At 34.6% G+C, this 18,294-nt stretch overlaps 1 protein-coding gene across 1 annotated transcript; it reads left to right on the forward strand.

Moving 5' to 3' along the window:
- Positions 1-430: 430 nt before the first annotated feature.
- LOC125190139 (ABC transporter B family member 25, mitochondrial) lies at positions 431-11,161 on the forward strand. Its single transcript, XM_048087344.1, has 20 exons — positions 431-857; positions 962-1,183; positions 1,281-1,467; positions 1,667-1,728; positions 3,689-3,732; positions 3,902-4,004; positions 4,110-4,217; positions 4,331-4,414; positions 4,494-4,554; positions 5,369-5,514; positions 5,642-5,758; positions 5,992-6,077; positions 8,095-8,183; positions 8,703-8,758; positions 8,933-9,013; positions 9,117-9,182; positions 9,265-9,357; positions 9,582-9,646; positions 10,205-10,340; positions 10,826-11,161. The coding sequence occupies exons 1-20, from the start codon at positions 606-608 to the stop codon at positions 10,967-10,969; spliced, it is 2,202 nt and encodes a 733-aa protein (XP_047943301.1). The 5' UTR covers positions 431-605; the 3' UTR covers positions 10,970-11,161.
- The last annotated feature ends 7,133 nt before the right edge of the window (positions 11,162-18,294 follow it).

The raw sequence follows: 18,294 nt of genomic DNA on the forward strand, positions 1-18,294 counted from the left end.
CATGTATAATCAGTCGTCCAGTGATTTTGTCATATCACGACACCATGCGCCTTCCTTCTGTAATACCACAATCCTCTATGGTTCTTCTTTAAATCATCCACTTACAACACTGACCTTGTTGGACCAACACCGCTCACATTTTCATCCGCCAAACCTCTCCGCCTAATACAATGCATCCATACTTAAACAATCAAAATATCTGTACCATATTGATCTAATAAATGTACAATCAGTAAACTTGTTTCTAAATGTGCTCCACCGAATGTATTTGTACTTACTTACGCATTAGGTTCATACTTCATAGTATAGTCAACGCGTACTATCAATAGGTAGAAAAGCGGCATCAGTCATACGCAGTTACGCATTCCTCGATTTACAGCTATTTTATCAAAACTCGCATTTGTGCACAACACAATTTCATCGCTTTCATAAACAGAGTAGAAGCGTACACAGATTCTGTCCCCACCAACAAATACGGCTATAGGAATCACGCAACCAGGCCAAGGCTGATTTCCCCCCCTCTCTCTCTCTCTCTCATTTCATCAAACAGTTGGGGGAAGAGTTAGGCTCTCAAATGCACTAAGACAAACACGCCAAAGAAGAATATGCAGGGAGTAATCGCGTCGAGGTGCTCCAGAATCATCAACAACGCCGTCTCCTCCCGTGTTAATCTCGTAGTTCACGCAGTTCTCAAACCGCCTGGCGTTCCGATTCAGCTAAATCCGAACTCCGTTGCTACTGGCGCCAGAACTCTCTCGAGTAAACCCAGATTATGGCGCTCCGTCAGAACTGTGCCGTCGGCGCTCAAGCTCAACGCCTTCCTATCCGATTTTCCTTCCCGACCTCCTCAAAACGCGGTGACCATTCCATATTTCTTTCGTGTTGCATTTGTCTTATTCTTATAGTTTTACAGGTTTTTGTAGTATGCAAAAATTGATGTGCAATTTGTGCATTTTGTCAGGGAACCAACGGCGATCAAAACTCACCGCCGAATGGGTATGCAATGTTCTCGACGGAGGCAGCTCCAGGACCGAAGCAAGAGAAGAAGACGTCGTTGACCGAAAATGGAGCTTCCGGAGAGACTAAAATCATCGCAACTCTAGCTAAATACTTGTGGATGAAGGACAATTTTGAATTTCGGTTTCGTGTCATTGCTGCCTTAGGTCTTCTGATCAGTGCCAAAGTAAATGTTTGCGAAGATTACCTATTATTTGCACGTGATGTTGATGTTTTAAGGTGATTTTATTTTGTGGTTGTTCCCTTTGGTTTGGGGTTTGTAGGTAATTAATGTTCAGGTGCCGTTCTTGTTCAAGCTGGCTGTTGATTGGCTATCAACAGTGACAGGCAATGCTGGTGGTCTTGCTGAGTTCACTGCTGCCAATTCTACTGCTCTAGCTCTTTTTGCTAGCCCTGCGGCAGTTCTAGTTGGTTATGGTATAGCGCGGCTGGGGGCATCTGCTTGTAATGGTAAGTTGCAACTTATGTAGGTTTTAATGGTTTGTTCCATTTTATGGAAGTTTGAAGATCCTAAAGAATAGATTTAAGTTACAAGAGTAAATGAAAATCGCCTTCATGTTTCTTTGCTCAAATTGTACTCCTACTATGAAAGAGTCCCTCATTTTAAGTATATTTTAATGTGGAACTTACTGTAATTCTTTTCATATAGAACTAAGAACTGCCATATTTTCCAAGGTGGCATTGAGAACAATTCGGCAGGTTTCTAGGCAGGTAGGGGTCTGCATTTCCTTACTTCCTCACCCTTTATATTGCATGATTGATCTGTTTCTTAAGATAATACTATATATTTAAATTAATGTATATTTATATGCTGACGATATGCTATTGTTCACTCTTTCATGTTGTACCCAAATTTTTCTGAATATGGAACATTTTTTCCATTGAAGGAAAATAGCAGAAATTTCCCAAGCATATAAAAGTAAGCTTCATGTAGGTTGGAGGAAATTGCTGGCATAGGGTGAAAATTGTCATCAGTTTTAGCTTTTCTCTAGCTCTTGATCAATTTTAAATTAAAGATTTCATGATAAGAAGATCACCGTCCTATGTAGAAAATTAGAATCTAACTTGGGGTTGCAGCTTGAAAAAGATCAAAAGTGAAACCAACCACAAGCTGCTGAACAGATGAAAAGCTCTAGGTTTCTGACCACCGAGACATTGATTTAGACAGAAACAGTAGGACTTCCCTTCTTGAAATTCCACTGATAATTGTCTGCCCATTCACCCTCTTGTTGTTTAATCTTCCATGTAGCCTCCAGCCCTTCTAGTGCCAGCTTAACTGAGTTTATCTTTCTATTATGTCGATACCTCTTACCATATCCCAATGTATTGTCTCATAAATGTGACTCTAGTTTGGATCTGTCAGAAATAGAACAATAAAATTGAAAAATGTGTCCAAAAAAATTACAACTAAATGTTAGTATAAAAAAACAAATAATGAATAGGTTGCTTCTAGCTTCTTTTGTAACTATTGGGATTTTTTATTGCTTAAGATAATGATGCTACACAAACTCAGAAAGCGTGATGAATAAGCTACGTAGCCGACTAGCAGTCAGACAAAATTAATAAGTCATTTATATTCTTTCTGATGATGTTCCATTCTCATTGCTTAATCAAAATGGGCAGTCTCAAAGATGCATATTACTGTTTGTGATAAAGCAGAGTTCTAGATGAGCCTTGAGAAAGTGAATTCTTTATGTATCTTATAAGTTTATATACCTCGAAAATAAAAGGAAGGTAATCAGTGGGTGACAGAATTTCTTGGTAAAAAAGGACATAGCAAGGCCCTATTTGGGATGTTATGTAGCTGGTAACAAATCAGATATATAGGTAACATAAAAGGATTCATGGTCCCCAAGTCCAAAATCCTAGTGTTTGAAACAGAGCTACACAAAGATATGTTTCTCAAGAAGGATGTCAGTAAATGAGAAGGCAAACTTATAGAAAAGACAAAGAACTAAGATATTAAGCAACAATACCTTAATTGAAAGGGTATATGTATGCTGATAGGAAACTCTGTGGGGTGAAAGAAGTTTCACTTGGGATGGAAGTATATTGATGTTATCTACTAAAGCCATTTGAGCTGAAATTGTGATACTCCAAATTGCATTACCTTATTCACCTCCTTGGTTGACTAAGACCTGCTTGACCTTTTCTCTTTTATGATTCTGTAATCATGTTTGCCAAAATTTTATGGAAAAGAAGAGGTCTATAATGAATTGAACCATTGGACCTTATTGACTATGTCACTATGTTTATCTTCTATTTATAATTCTTGCGAGCTGAAAATTAGAAACAGCAAAGCACAAATAATGAAAATATAATAATGTATAGAACGTAATTGGAAATCAACATAGCTTTGTAAAACAAAAGGGGATTGGATCAACTAGCTGACTATTGGAAAATGTAGTATTCAGTTTGGTTCCAGTACATTCCAAATGGTTTTGATTAAATGAACTATGTTAACCCGAGAGAGTGATACTACTTCTATATGGCATCAGGTCAATTGGTTGGCAATTTTTGTTCATTCTCAGCAAGAAATAATTTATTTTTGTAAATTATAACATGCAGAAAACAATAATATAAAGTTCAGAATCTTCAGACTTGCCTGTGTATTGACAAAGTCAGCACATGATATTTGTGTAACGTACATTGTCGACCCATTTTCTTGCAGGTCTTTTCACATTTGCATGATCTTGACCTGCGATATCACCTGAGGTACGTCACAGTCCACATTCTCTTAAAAATTAATAATACCTAGATCCCTCATGCTGCTTATTGTACCTTAAATTCTGTTTACACGTATTATAGTAGCTCTAAGGTGAAGTTTCCAAATGAGCTGAACGATTTAGAAATAACCTTGAAATATGCCTGTTTACCTTTGCAGTCGAGAAACGGGTGCTCTTAATCGTATCATCGATCGTGGTAGCCGGGCTATAAACTGGATTCTTTCATCAATGGTCTTCAATGTTGTACCAACTGTGTTAGAGGTGTAATCCCTAGTTGATTCCTTGTTAAGTTTGATGTAGTAAAAGCTTTTACAAGTTAAGAGTTTGTAGGAACAACTTTAATATTCTTGGTCTATGGCCTTACAGATATCAATGGTTGCTGGTATCCTTGCCTATAAGTTTGGAGCAACATTTGCATGGATTACTACATTTTCTATGGCAGCTTACATAGCTTTCACATTAACTGTGACACAGGTATTGTTTCTTTCTTTTAATAAGAGATCTTCATCTGAATTGTCTGGTATTTTTGAGTTGGTTCAGTTTGCATGATGTTTTAATAAAGACCACTATTGGATTTTCAATTGTAGTGGAGGACTAAGTTTAGGAAGGCAATGAATAAAGCTGACAATGATGCAAATACGCGTGCAATAGATTCCCTAATAAATTATGAGGTGAGATATCCTCTTCTTTGTGAGAATTAAGCTACATTTGAGCCCGGTGTTGATGTTGATGGTTCCTATTACCTTTCAGACTGTCAAGTACTTTAACAATGAAGCCTATGAAGCTGATAAATACGATGAGTTTCTTGAGAGTAAGTATTTTCACCTTAAAATTCAAATTTTATTTGTTCAAGCATTGGCCTACCACTATAGAGGCCAACATAAGAGATCTAGAACTTTTCTTTCATTGGTTAAATGATAAAAAATGTTAGATGCAGTGAAAGGGGTTAAGTTCTTAATTCCCAAGGTAAAGGGGGAGCACAACTTACAAAGTGATGTGTGTGTATAAAGGGGTGGGAGAGACTGGTATAAAATTAATACTCATATGTCTTCAATTCAAATTGATCAATGAACTCCTCTTGTGCTATGCCCTCAAATATTTCCATGAACTGAACTAGCTCTAAGAACATACTTTTCTAATAAATTTGTGAACTACATTAAGAATGTATGTTGTTTATACCAACTATGAGGCAAAGTATGTCATCTAAAGGGCATGCTTTTGCTTATAGCCTTATACCTGTGTTGGCAGTCTCTGCAAAACAATTATCTGTAAGATAGCACAAATTCTGGTTTGCTGCATTTGCATTCGCTCAATTATAACAATATAGTACCTATGGACCCATGGCTGGATGACCTTTCAGCTTGAGTTGCTACCTCATCAGAACTCCTATTAGTATGTTTTTTTTCCTTTTTGGTGAAATTATTTACCTCAGCAGCTCCTTTCATTTTGAGTAGCTAGGTCTGGATAGTTCTATACATAAAGGGGATAGTTCTATGACATGCTTCTTTCTACTTTTTGTCCCTTTCAGATGAAAGAATTTCTAAATTCATACCTCTCTCTGCCCTGTTAAGTCATACTTCATGTTTGCTATGATGTCAGTTAACCAATGAGGAACCATCTTTCAGGATACGAAGATGCTGCCTTAAAAACTCAAAGAAGTCTTGCTTCTTTGAACTTCGGGCAGAGTTTGATATTCAGCATTGCTATCTCAACTTCTATGATTTTGTGTTCAAGTGGGATCATGCAAGGAAATATGACTGTTGGGGACTTGGTAAATTCTACCTTCCTCATAAACATTCCTGTTACCCATTTTGGCATCTATTGACTAAGACTTGATCTCTTATTTATTCATTTATTTATGGTTTATTATTATCATGACTAAATATTATTCCTCTTAGGTCATGGTAAATGGACTTCTTTTTCAACTCTCTCTTCCACTCAACTTCCTTGGAGGTGTTTATAGAGAAACGGTTCAAAGTTTGGTAGATATGAAGTCCATGTTCCAATTACTTGAGGTATTCACTCACTGTCAGGGTAATGTTTATTTTCCATCTCGGAGAATTCCTGAAAGTGTTTACTGAATTAAAGTCAGATTTTGTTTGTTGGGATCGAACAATGTGATACTCGTTACTGGTGATATTTGGAGGATCTAATGGACAATTATGTTAAGCATAGCCCGGGAAACTTGTAGTTGTGTTAAATGTTTTCATATATAATGATTTTTAAATCCTATTTGCTTCACATCCAGGAAAAATCGGAAATTGTGGATAAACATGACGCGAAGCCTTTGGAATTGAATGGGGGGTGCATAGAATTTGAAAACGTTGACTTCAGGTGCGCCTCCGTATTTTCTAGTTGGAATACAACTGTACTTGATGGTCTATTGTGTATAATAATAGTAGAAGGTCTTTATCATCTTTACAAAGTGGTTTTGTTCTCATAATTGACATGTAATGAGTTTAACTCTATATAGTTGCATGAAGAATGAACCTAAGTATCAATGTTACTAGTGAAACTCTGCCATGTGATATCTTTCGGCCTTGTGAAGAACTTAAGGCTGATAGGAAACTTAACTAGGGACGGAGTGAAGGATCTAATAATAGCTGGGAAATGCAGCTCGCTAGGAAACTATAATACAGCTTTTCATTCGCTTGCATGATTCTCTACAATCTATTATACTCTGCAACAAAGTGGACCTTCATCAGGCTTGGCTTTCTCATATTACTAGGTTTGTGGAATTTATTGGCTATATTACCATCCGGTTTAGCTTTCCAGACTACTTTCATGTTTCCCACTCTTTAGTTTTGCAAATATTGAAAATAAAAATGTGCTCATTACTTGCATTGTATTAAAGACTGTGTGGGTCTGAAAATGAAGATATGTAGTACTCCCTCCGTCCCTTATAATTTGTCACCATTTGACCCGGCACGGGTTTTAAGAAATGTAATAGAAAGTGAGTTGAAAAAGTTAGTGACATGTGGGTCCTACTTTATATATTGGTTTTATAATATAATGCGTGTGGGAATGAGTTAGTGGAATATGAGGCTCACTACTAAAAATGGTAAAAGTGAAAGGAGGCAAATTTTTAGGGACGGACGAAAATGGAAATAAGTGACAAATTTTCATGGACGGAGGGAGTATATGATACATATATGCGAACTACTAGTCTACTAGTAGGTATTTAATGATTTAGGTAGATGCATGGGAAACATTAAATACTAACAGGTCTCATAATAATACTCCCTCCGTCCCACTCAAGATGTCCGCATTCTTGAGTGGCACAGGATTTTAGGAGGAGTTGTTAGGTGGAGTAAGTAGAGAGAGAAATGTAATTGAATATTTTAATGAGAGAGGAGAGAGATTTATTTCCAAATATAGATAGTGGACATCTTGAGTTGGACAAACTAAAAAGGAAAGGTGGACATCTTGAGTGGGACGGAGGGAGTATTTTTTATAAAATAAGGGGGTGATTGCTGGTTTAGGGGTCAAGGGAATGATAAGAACGGAGAATGAGTTTCATTGCCCCCATTTTTGGGAGATATGGCTCATTCCTCCATTTTTGGGGTGCTAAACATTACTCCCTCCGTCCCATTAGAAATGAAACGTTTTCCTTTTTGGGTTGTTCCATTAAAAATGAAACATTTCTAAAAATGGAAACAACACTCTCTACTTTTTCTTCTCTCTTACTTTACTTTCTCTTCATTAACTCACAAAACAACACTTCATAAAATCTCGTGCCGAAAACATAATGTTTCATATTTAATGGGACGGGGGGAAGTACTATTTAGGGATCATTCCAACAAACCAAACCTATTCTTCATTTGTGTTCCTAGTCCCTGAATACACCCTACCAAGTTATTGGTAAGTTATCTTTCTGATGAAAATGGCTGAAAAACTTGCATTTCTTGGTTATCAAATGGAATAGGTAGAAAGATTCACCACAAAAATGAAATCAATGATGCCTAATTCTTTTGATCTCAATATCAACATCCGTGACTATGACCACACTTCTTTTGCTGCAGTTTAGTGCAGATGATTGAATTCCAGTTCATTACATGCTTGTCAGAACATATCTACATTAAGAAACTTGTTAGAGTTTAGTGTTGTAATTCTCTATCATATGTTTCAGTCACTCAGTAATAAATTTCAATTGTGATATCCTCTCTAAGCTATCAGATCAAACAATTCGCAAAAGCAAGTGTGCAGCTTTAGTAATGTGAAACCTGAAATGGTGCAGCATACTTTGCTATTTTGTCCTACTGCTTTTATTTAAACGTTTCAGTATATTTTACTGTCTTCAAAATGATTGAGTGTTTTGGTGCTCATCATATGTTCTTAACTTCTTATGCAGCTACCTCCCAGAAAGAAAGATTCTGGATGGTATATCATTTGCTGTGCCAGCTGGGAAGAGTGTAGCTATTGTTGGAACCAGTGGAAGTGGTAAACAATCACTTATTTTTCTTGATAAAAAGGATCCATTTTTTGTTCTGGTAATCGAGATATTTGGCTCTCATGTCTGTCTTGTTTGATTTATTCTGTTGCTGAAACTGAATAAAGGTGTTTATATGTATGTATGTGTAATGTTTGTTTTTTGAATAAGAAATGATTGTCTGTGTAGGAATGTTATTGAGATTGAATTACAAGTAATGTTGCTTAAAGTTCAACATTTTGTTTATTTTCTGAGGTAACCTTTTTTGGTTCTAACTGAAGTATGACAAGAAACATCTTTACTATTGTGAATATTTGATTTATTTGCGATGGATCGTATCATAGTGTGTTGGACCAGTTATAGTTTTGTCAATAATTTATGTGGTTTTGGTATGTGGTCGTTTGGGCATGATGGTTGGCTTGGTAATGTAGCATTTCATATTCATGACCATTTGCACCTGTTTCTTGAACTATCTTAAGTTTTTTTAGTTTTAGAGTCTTGTCTCATGATACCTCTGCATGTATTTGCAGGAAAGTCAACTATTCTAAGATTGCTATACAGATTTTTTGACACCCATGCTGGACACGTAAGATTACAGCAGTTTCTTTTGGACAAATAATTGGTTGGAATTTTAAATCTATTTTACTACTGCTATGGTGCCATTTGTCAATTTTCTGTAACTAATCTCAAGCAATAGATGTTCTTTCTTTAGGTTCTATGATCTTTTTCTTAAGTTCCATTTTACATTTTTACTTGACAGATAAAGATAGATGGGCAAGACATCAGGGGAGTAACACTCGAGAGCCTTAGGAAATCCATTGGCGTTGTTCCTCAAGACACTGTAAGTTGACAATTCCATGTAAGTGTTTGCTTCAGGAACGAATTATTGGCTATGCAGGCATTCTTAACCTCCTTTTGTTGTTATTGTTGCAAATTGCTGGCAGGTTCTATTCAATGATACTATATTCCACAACATTCACTATGGTCGCCTTGCAGCTACGCAGGAGGAGGTTCCTGTTAAAATTAACATTATTCTTACGCTTGTAATTGCTACTTTCAGAGGTTATCCTCTTATTTGTCTTCTAATAATAGGTATTTGATGCCGCTCGTCGAGCAGCTATTCACGACACAATCATGAAATTCCCGGAGAAATATTCTACTCTAGTAGGGGAAAGAGGACTTAAGGTATATCTTGTACTTCTGTAGTATCCTCGTTTAGATGCAATTTCAACTTGTAAGCATGAAAATTGTACATTTTTTAAAAAACCTCCTATTTTGTAAGTATGTTAAGTCTGTTAAGATGTATGAGATGATCTTTACCTTTATGTTGGTGTAAATAATTGACAATTATACCTACTCTGAATTCTGATCAACATTGAAGTTTATGTGATACTCTTACATTTTGGCAGTTAAGTGGTGGTGAAAAGCAAAGAGTGGCACTTGCTCGTACATTCTTGAAAGCACCTCCTATATTGTAAGTATCTGTTGCTTCTGATTACCCATGACATGCCATTTACTTCCTTCTTTCCATTCCTTTAGTTTTCATATTTAAGTTCAAGGGGGTAAAAATCTAAAGAATGGTGATAAATTATTGAAAATGTAATCTCAACTAAATCTGGATGACAACATTACTGCAGTGGGAATGAAAATAATCCTTTTTGTTTATGTAGTTATGTCAGTGTCTATTGATAAAGTTTAGGGTTAATAGATCAAATGAGCGCACCATAATCAAACTCAGAAAACCTAAGTACAAGCTGAATGTAAATCAATGAATACTCAGGCCCATCTCAAATAAAGCATATTAATACTCCCTAACTCCTGGTCCATGCAATGGTCCGGTAGCCTATTTTCTGTTGACACAGTATAAACAATATCGATAGTATTTTGAGCTCCTTGTGATTTATCTTTCTGCATATTGCTCTACTCACATTTTGTGTGTTCTGCTTGAACTCAATGATAATACTGTAGTTGATCTTTTGTAATTGCATTCCTTGTATGTTTTTTAATTCGCTTTATTTTCTTCCTTTTCTAGGTTTTGTGATGAAGCTACAAGTGCGCTTGATAGCACAACAGAGTCAGAGATTCTAAATGCTTTGAAATCCTTGGCAAATAATCGGACTTCAATTTTCATTGCTCACAGGCTCACAACAGCAATGCAGTGTGACGAGGTATTTGTTCTCCACTATAAGAATCTGAAGACACTCGTGTATTATATGCCATACTCCTTCCGTTCCTTGTTAATTGAGTTGTTTCTTTTCGGCATGGAAATTAAGAAATAAGTAGATGTTTACTATATTGAGTGGAAGGAGAATAAAGTAGGAGAGAGAACAAAGTAAGTGAGAATAAGAGAGAATAAAGTAAGTGAGAATAAGAGAGAAGAAAGTATGAGAGAGTATTATTTTTACCGAAAATAATTAACTCAATTATCTTTGAATGTCGTGGAATGGAAATATGACTCAATTAACAGAAACGGAAGAATATTCAAAAAAAGGGAAACATATACATGTCTTGACATTGTGTCACATTAGTTAGTCGAAGTCATGCGGTGGTTGAGATATAGTACATATTTACATTGGCCATGGTCATACTCCGTTTATACGGGCTATTCATAGTCGTGTTTCCATGTGATTGTGAGTGAAATTTGGAATGGCAGATCATAGTTTTGGAGAGCGGAAGAGTAGTAGAGCAGGGACCTCATGATGTTCTCTTGACCAAGTCTGGCCGATACTCACAGCTTTGGGCACAGCAAAATTCCACTGTTGATGCCATTGATGCAGCCATCAAATTGGAAGCATGAGTTCCATTCTAATTTTATCTCAAATTATTACTCTAGTATTTATTTTGCTTGCACATAGAAACATATGATAGATATATAATTGGGGGTTTTCAGTTCATATAAACATGTGGTAGTATGAATGAGGGACCATTGACTCTATAATTCCTGCAGGTCTACAGATAAGTTACTGCCCGAGTAATTTGTCGTCGAAAATTGCCCTTTTCATTCAATTTCTGCCCATGAATTATATAGATACAAGTTTGGAATAGTGAACATGTTATTCTCAGAACTGCATTTCAAAAGCACAACACAATTATGAGTTACATGAAAAAAAAATTTGTAACGTACGAATTGCCAGCTATCTTATCTTTATGCACCCCATTTTCAAATGTTGGGCCACATTTGACATTTCAATTAAAATTATGCATCAATTTTTATTACTTTTTTCACTTTGTGATTGAAAGATGAGATTTGAATTTTGGATCTCGCCTTGTTTGTGCAAATCATGGCTGCAACTAGAGAACCAGAGGTTGATTTTTTTAGTTTAGCTGCGTAATTTTAACTCTAGACTATATAATTACCATAATTTTAATTTGCATGCTATTTAGTTACATATTCCCATAAAAAAAATACTGTACTAAATAGTGCCCAATCTTAATCATTGATATAAAAAAATTGGATGATTTAATAGATGCATTTATCATGGATTCTGCTTTTCCTTTTTAAATATGATAAGGTGCATATACCGTGAATTTACTTTAATTATTAACATTAACATTATGCGTACTTCTATGCATGTTTGTGTTTAATACTACTCCTTAAAATGCTTTTAGTTGAAAGTGTCATACATTTTGGAGACAAGGACCATGAAGTTTTGTTTTATGGATATAACACATGGTCTGATGTAATAGCAAAATTATGGAATAACATATCATATGTATGTTTAAACAGCGATTGAAAGCGACCTTATCCAAAGACTAGGAGACACATTAGTATGATGAACACGTCACAAAAATTATAAATGTTGGGTGCTGGATATTTGGAAATATAAGGAGAACTCCATGCTAAACTTTAACTCTTTTCTGTGAAGCGTAATTATTTGTGCATTTTGTTAGTACATACTGCTATAAAATATCTCTTTTGATCTAAAAAACTGAGACTTCTATTATGTTACCAATAAAATTCGAAAGTAATTACGAAAGCAAGAAAATATAAACGGGAATTCGTCAGTCTATTCGTAACAATGAGATTAACTATGCTCTATTCATGATGTATATTCAAATTCAAGCTGAAATTTTTTCCTAAGTTTGAAATTTTAATCTCAAAGAAAAATGAATTAACCAAATTGAACTATGTGGTAATATAAACCCAAAATCATACAATCAAATCCCATACGAACAGAGAATTCAAAAAGAAGTTTGATTATTTTATCAAGTTATTTCAACTAAAAAACTGTCTAACTCAGATTATAAATATCAAAAATACAATATTATAAATATAATTTTTAGTTTCTCAATTTTCAAAATACATCAATCTGATATAATCTTTAAAAAGTCAAAATTTAGAAAGAAAAAAAAGTTAAATCAATACAAATTCAAACTATACATTTAAAATTTTGATTTGGTTGGGCTCAACATTTTTGAATATTTTGATCACATCTAATTGCTAAGGTGGATATTTAACTCAATTAATTTTTTTTGTATTTATAATTGTAAGTATCAAATTCGCAAGGTCTACTTGTTAATCGAAACCTCTTTTGTTAGCTAACAAGTGAATTTGTCAAGCTCGCAACTACTCCTAACAATTAACAAACCAATTAAAAACAAATACTAATAAAATAATAAATACAATTGATAGTTACATATCTACACCAGCACACTCAAAACTTGCAATGAATAAAAACGGTTAAGAGTAAAAAATGTAAGAACATTAAAAGCTCAATCTAGCAGCAACACGAGTCTCTGATGATGCATATGTTTTCTGAAGATTTCAACGGGGGACTAGTCATATCACCCAAGGCCAACACAAGACCCCGGAACCCTAGATCTAGCCACGAACCGTCAGGCACTCACACGACTTCACACATATCTTTCAGAGAAAGCAACTGACTCATAAAACATCATCCGATCTCACACAGAAAGTCGATTTGAAGCTCCTTCAACGTGATAGACCTTGAACCTAAGGGTTCGAACTAAACATGCTGAAATATGCGATTTAGCAACTGAGAATGTTGAACCAATAAAAGCCTCCAACTTACACAGAGAAACCAAGAAAAAAAGCGAAGATAATCATAGAAGACGAAGGCGTGCGCGCACACACAAAGATGATTCAAATGAGGCAGGCAGCTACAGTGAAACGAATAATATATATAAATGATTCAGCTTCTTAGTCTATATGGTAAATATGCAGAGCCCCATTAGGTCAGAGTGACACTAATGGGGTGGCCCATATCGTATGGTAGGGGTATGGGTAATGAGGTGAGTAAGTTGGGTCTTAGTAAAAAGTAGATGGGCCACAATATACCAATAATAATAAAAATAATAATAAAATCCTAAATGCGATCAGATACAACACACTCAGAAGAAGAAAAAAGAGATTGAGGCTACAATTTCATAAGATATGTAGGCTAAAGGGGTGAAGCATAACCAAAATGCTACAATCGAGTAGCATTTGGGAACACAATATTCGCCTTGATCAACACGGGGAAGCACTACTGAGAATGAAGTAGCGATAAATGTAGTTTTTTCTTAACTTATATCTTCCTAAGAATTTTGATAAAAAAATTAATTAAAAAGAAACTTGGTAAAAGTGTGGTAGAAGTGTGACGTTATAAAAGAGGGTGAAGAAATATACATAGCACAAGCTGGAAGAAGTGATGGTCAAATAATGATATCCCCACCATTCCTCTCCTCCATACATAGTGAGTATTCCCCACACAACACAAGGTCCCTGTTGCTGCAGGGTGTTGTAATATAATTGGAGGGTTGGAGTCGGTGAAAACCCTTTTTACAAATGTGTATAAATACTCATATTTTTCTACCAACAACTATGTCTACACGACACACCCACCCTTCATTGTCTGTGACTTCCCTCTCTCTCCCTCTCCTGTGCAAAAAAAAAAGAGACAAGTGAAACGCCCTTTCCAATTTCCCTCTCAGAGTTTTGAGTGATTATCCCATCGCTTTCTCCACTATATCTGACTCTCATGAACGACAGCGACTCATCAACATCACTTACTCTTCTTCCTCTTCCTCTTCTCCCTTCATTTTTTGCATTACTCTTCTTCGTATTTCTTTGATTTGCTGTTTTTCTTAAAAAAAATATTGTTGTGGACTCTATTTCCATCATCTATCTCAAAAAAATCTTTATGTGAGTTTAGTAGTTTTTATATTTTTTAAATTTGATGATCGTTTCTTCAAATTAAAGATTTGATGATTGTCATGTTTGTTAAAGAAAAAGATGAGCAGTCTTTAGTAGATTTAATCCAGTTGTTGAGGATTGTGTGGGTGAGGAAATGACATGTAATTTCCCCTCTGGATCTTTACTCCGATTTTTTAACGAAAAATATGAGCTATATTTGCATGTATATTACGTTCGATTTGATTCTAGGTAGTCAATTTTTAATGGATCTGATTTAGTGTAATTCAGTGTTAGGGTTAGGGTTCATGCAATGATTTATCCTCTTCAGAAATAAATCGTTTATTTAACAAACTAGAATGCTTCTTGTGGTGTCAAACTTTTTGGGGTTTCCTCCATTTTTAGGAATTAGTGGTTTTAATTAGTTCTAGCTCTAGTAAACTTTTGACTTATTTAGGGTAGTACTACTAAATTAGGTTATTTTTAATCGATTCTATTGCTCAAATCTTTGATTAATTTCAGGCATTTGTATTAGGATTTAGTATTAGAAATGTCAGAAATGGTAAATGAGCATATATACTTGTCTTTTAAAATATTTGGATCTCAAACTATTTGATTAAAGCAAGATCTTGAGATCTGTTTGTCTACTTGCAATTTCAAGATTTAAGTATATTTATCTTTAAGTCTCATTAATGTATGAGGTTATTGTTGAAGATGGTGTAAGAGAGCTTCCTTCAGTCCACTCATGGATAAGAAAAGGGTCCGAATTTGCTGCCGACTCATTCACTCAAACGCGGTAGAGGTGCAGGGCCAGGCCCGAGTCTACCATGAATGCGTGAATGATGCGGGAAGCGAATTTCGGCCTAAACTGCTCACTGCTTGGACTGAAGGGAGCTCCCTTTACTAATCCCTATTAGTTTAGATCAATGTTAATCCTAGTTTCATAAATAGATATGAGCATTGATCTAGTTTCATAAATAGATATGAGCATGTGAATCTCCCTTTACTAATCCCTACTTGGTTAGATCAGTGTTAAATCTAGTTTGAAAACTATATATTGGCATGTGAATCCATTTGAAATTCTCCCATTGGATTCCTATTTGATTTGATGGTTGATTTTTAAGATCTCAGTTTTAGCACTATGGAGTGTTATTTTCATTTAATTATTTTGAACAACATTGCTAACATGTTTGTGACCTTCTTATTGTTACAGTCATACTATTTGAGTTTTTTACCCTAGAAAAATTGTTAAGAAGAAAACATTACTACTATTAATTTCAACTTTGTAGAATCAATATTTCCAATAATCACACAAAAGAAGGGTAGTGACACAAAATTTCTCTCCATTTGAGGGAAAATAGTGGGTTGTTTTCCACTTGCTCTTTCCTGTATAAAGCTGTCACATTCTGATGAAATAGCTCCACTCTCTTTAATGGTAGAATAATTGTTCTCCACTCTCTATACCTTGTTGCTTTTCACCACTTTTTTCTCTCTACATATGTAGATGGTTTTGAACCATATTTTGCCTCGTTTCTGCACTAATTTAAGAATGAATCTCATGTCATGTTTGGGCATTTATGGGTGCTTAATGTTTAGTTAGGTTAATTAGAATGCCAATAGTCTTTTAATTTCAATTGGATTAATCCAATTATCTTTGGCGTTTTTTCACTCAAGTGTAAGTTATTTTCATTTTATGGGGATATGATATAAGTTCATGCTATTGTCTGAATTACTTAGGATGCATTTCATGATATGGTATGTAAGTCTAACTATGTATGATATATGCATGTAGTATCTCAAAATAAAAGTAGCTAGGTTATTTTATAAGCAAACCATCCAAGTAGAATTACATTTGCACACACCAAAATTCCTATGTTTGTAACCCTATGATTTAGGGTTGCCCTAATCTAGCTAGAACCAAATAGGTAGTATAGTTGGCAGGCTATAGAGCGTTGGAACTTGTAGCTAATCCAATTATAAAATGGTGTTTGTTGACATTCGTGAGCTTTATTGCATTGAATATAGGGTTTAATTTGGAAGTGGTCACTTTTGGTAACTACTCATATTTATTACACACGCTTCACACATTCACATGTGACCAACAGTTTTGTCTATTTTATTTGAAATCATGAGAATATTTATATCACTTGTTTTCTCGTGCCAAGCCCCATTTAATTATGAAATTATAAACTCATGGTTGAGTTGCTCTCTCACCTGAGGATTCTCTTTGATTTTTCCAGTCATAATTTTAAAAGTGGGCTTCAATGTGTGCTTCGAGACTACAAGTACAACTTGCTTGTCATTTTTTAGATTTTCAAGTATTTTGTCTGTAAAAAATATCTTCTTGGTCTTGGGGTGGGTGTCGGGATATGGTTTTTTGTCGAGCTTCTGATGAACTACATTAATTTGGTATATTAACGTTAATTTGATGCTGGATTATGGCATTGTGGAAAGTTAGTTAACAGTGATTACTGAATAGATAGTTTATTTTTGGGCTTTTATAAAACACTAAACGCAGTCTCAACATGGGCTTTAGTGTCGGCCTTGTGTTTCATGGGCCTACTGTGACGACTTTTTAAAATTTTCTTATATAAGGTTTATGACTTTATTCTAGTAGTATGTTATTTCTCTCTTTAGTACTTACTACTATTTCATTAGAGCATTATATAAAACAATAATAAAATATATCCTACTATTTTATTATTCCTATTTGATGTTTCATTCTTCAATCAATAGTTATATGTCCAACTTAATTATTAAGGATTGTGTATATGGATTAAGGGGATTTATTAGGAATTTAAGTTGGAGGTTGTTGATGCATTATGGTATGTCAACTAATGTCTCTTGTTGGCTTTTTTCAAAGAAGAAAGCTTTATAAAATAAAACGAAACTAGTATGTGTGAGTTGCGAGCATCTCCAAGAAGGAGAGTTAAAGAGGAATAACTACCATATTTACCTCTCTGTAAAATTTCATGCTCAAATGGAAGGAGAGTTAAAGAGGAATAATTACCATATTTACCTCTCTGTAAAATTTCATGCTCAAATGGAAAATTTCATGCTCAAATGGAAGGGTAGCGGAGGGTGTATTATACTTTTTTTTTAGAAGGTATCTTTACCTTCTTAGTTATATTTAATTGTCTTTTTAATTTATCTTCGTTATTTCGGGTCCATTACTTTTTTAAAATGTATAATTACCTTCTTGAGGAGGTAAATGAGAAATATACTATCTCAATTTATCTTTTCCTCTTAGAGAAAGTCATTGGTTTGAATATATTATAATGCAGTCTAAAAATTTAAATTCATTTGCCTATCAATAAAAACCCTAGCTTTTATATGGAGTATCTTTTTAGAGTTCTCTTATTACATATTGAAATCTGGTGACTCTGGGGTTTTTGAGATTTCTTAAAAATTCAATTTGGTGTGTGTGAACCTTATTGCTTTTTCAAATAAAGTAAAAGTAAAAATGAGGCTATCTGTTTAGAGATCTCTTGTCAGTTTATAAGGAATTTAACCTGGATATTTTAGACCCGAATTAAGGTAATGCTCCATGACTCCATCAGCTATTAGGAATTTTTGTAAAGCTAAATTTAATTTGGATTTATGGGGATTATTAGAAATTTAACTGAATTTTGCAGGGTAAGATAATACTCCATATCAACTAAGGTTATATATGGTAGCTATTTTTATTTTTGGAAAGATAAACGAAATTTATCATAGTTTTATTTACTGTTTGATATTCAAAATAAATAAATTTCCCGAGCCGTATTTAGCTTCTAGGCAAAGGTGTTAAAATGCAACCCACCAAATGGATGGGTTGAATTATCTGCCTAGTTTTCTCCACCAACATAACAAACTAAAATTGCCTATGTAAAAGTTATATTTTTCAAAACTTATCTAATTGGAAATGTTTTAATTAATAATATGGATTTAAATATTAAATTACTAACTAATATCTACATCTATTATTGATAATCTACATTACTGCATGC

Source organism: Salvia hispanica, chromosome 5 (genome assembly GCF_023119035.1).
Source record: "Salvia hispanica cultivar TCC Black 2014 chromosome 5, UniMelb_Shisp_WGS_1.0, whole genome shotgun sequence".
NCBI classification, from domain to species: domain Eukaryota; kingdom Viridiplantae; phylum Streptophyta; class Magnoliopsida; order Lamiales; family Lamiaceae; genus Salvia; species Salvia hispanica.

Bases quoted from the DNA above. Each gene is read 5' to 3' on its own strand.
- LOC125190139 (XM_048087344.1), top strand. From the start codon at position 606: ATGCAGGGAGTAATCGCGTCGAGGTGCTCCAGAATCATCAACAACGCC. The intron at 4,555-5,368 runs GTAAGTATTTTC...ACCATCTTTCAG, and splicing joins ATACGATGAGTTTCTTGAGA to GATACGAAGATGCTGCCTTA. The intron at 9,014-9,116 runs GTAAGTTGACAA...AATTGCTGGCAG, and splicing joins GCGTTGTTCCTCAAGACACT to GTTCTATTCAATGATACTAT.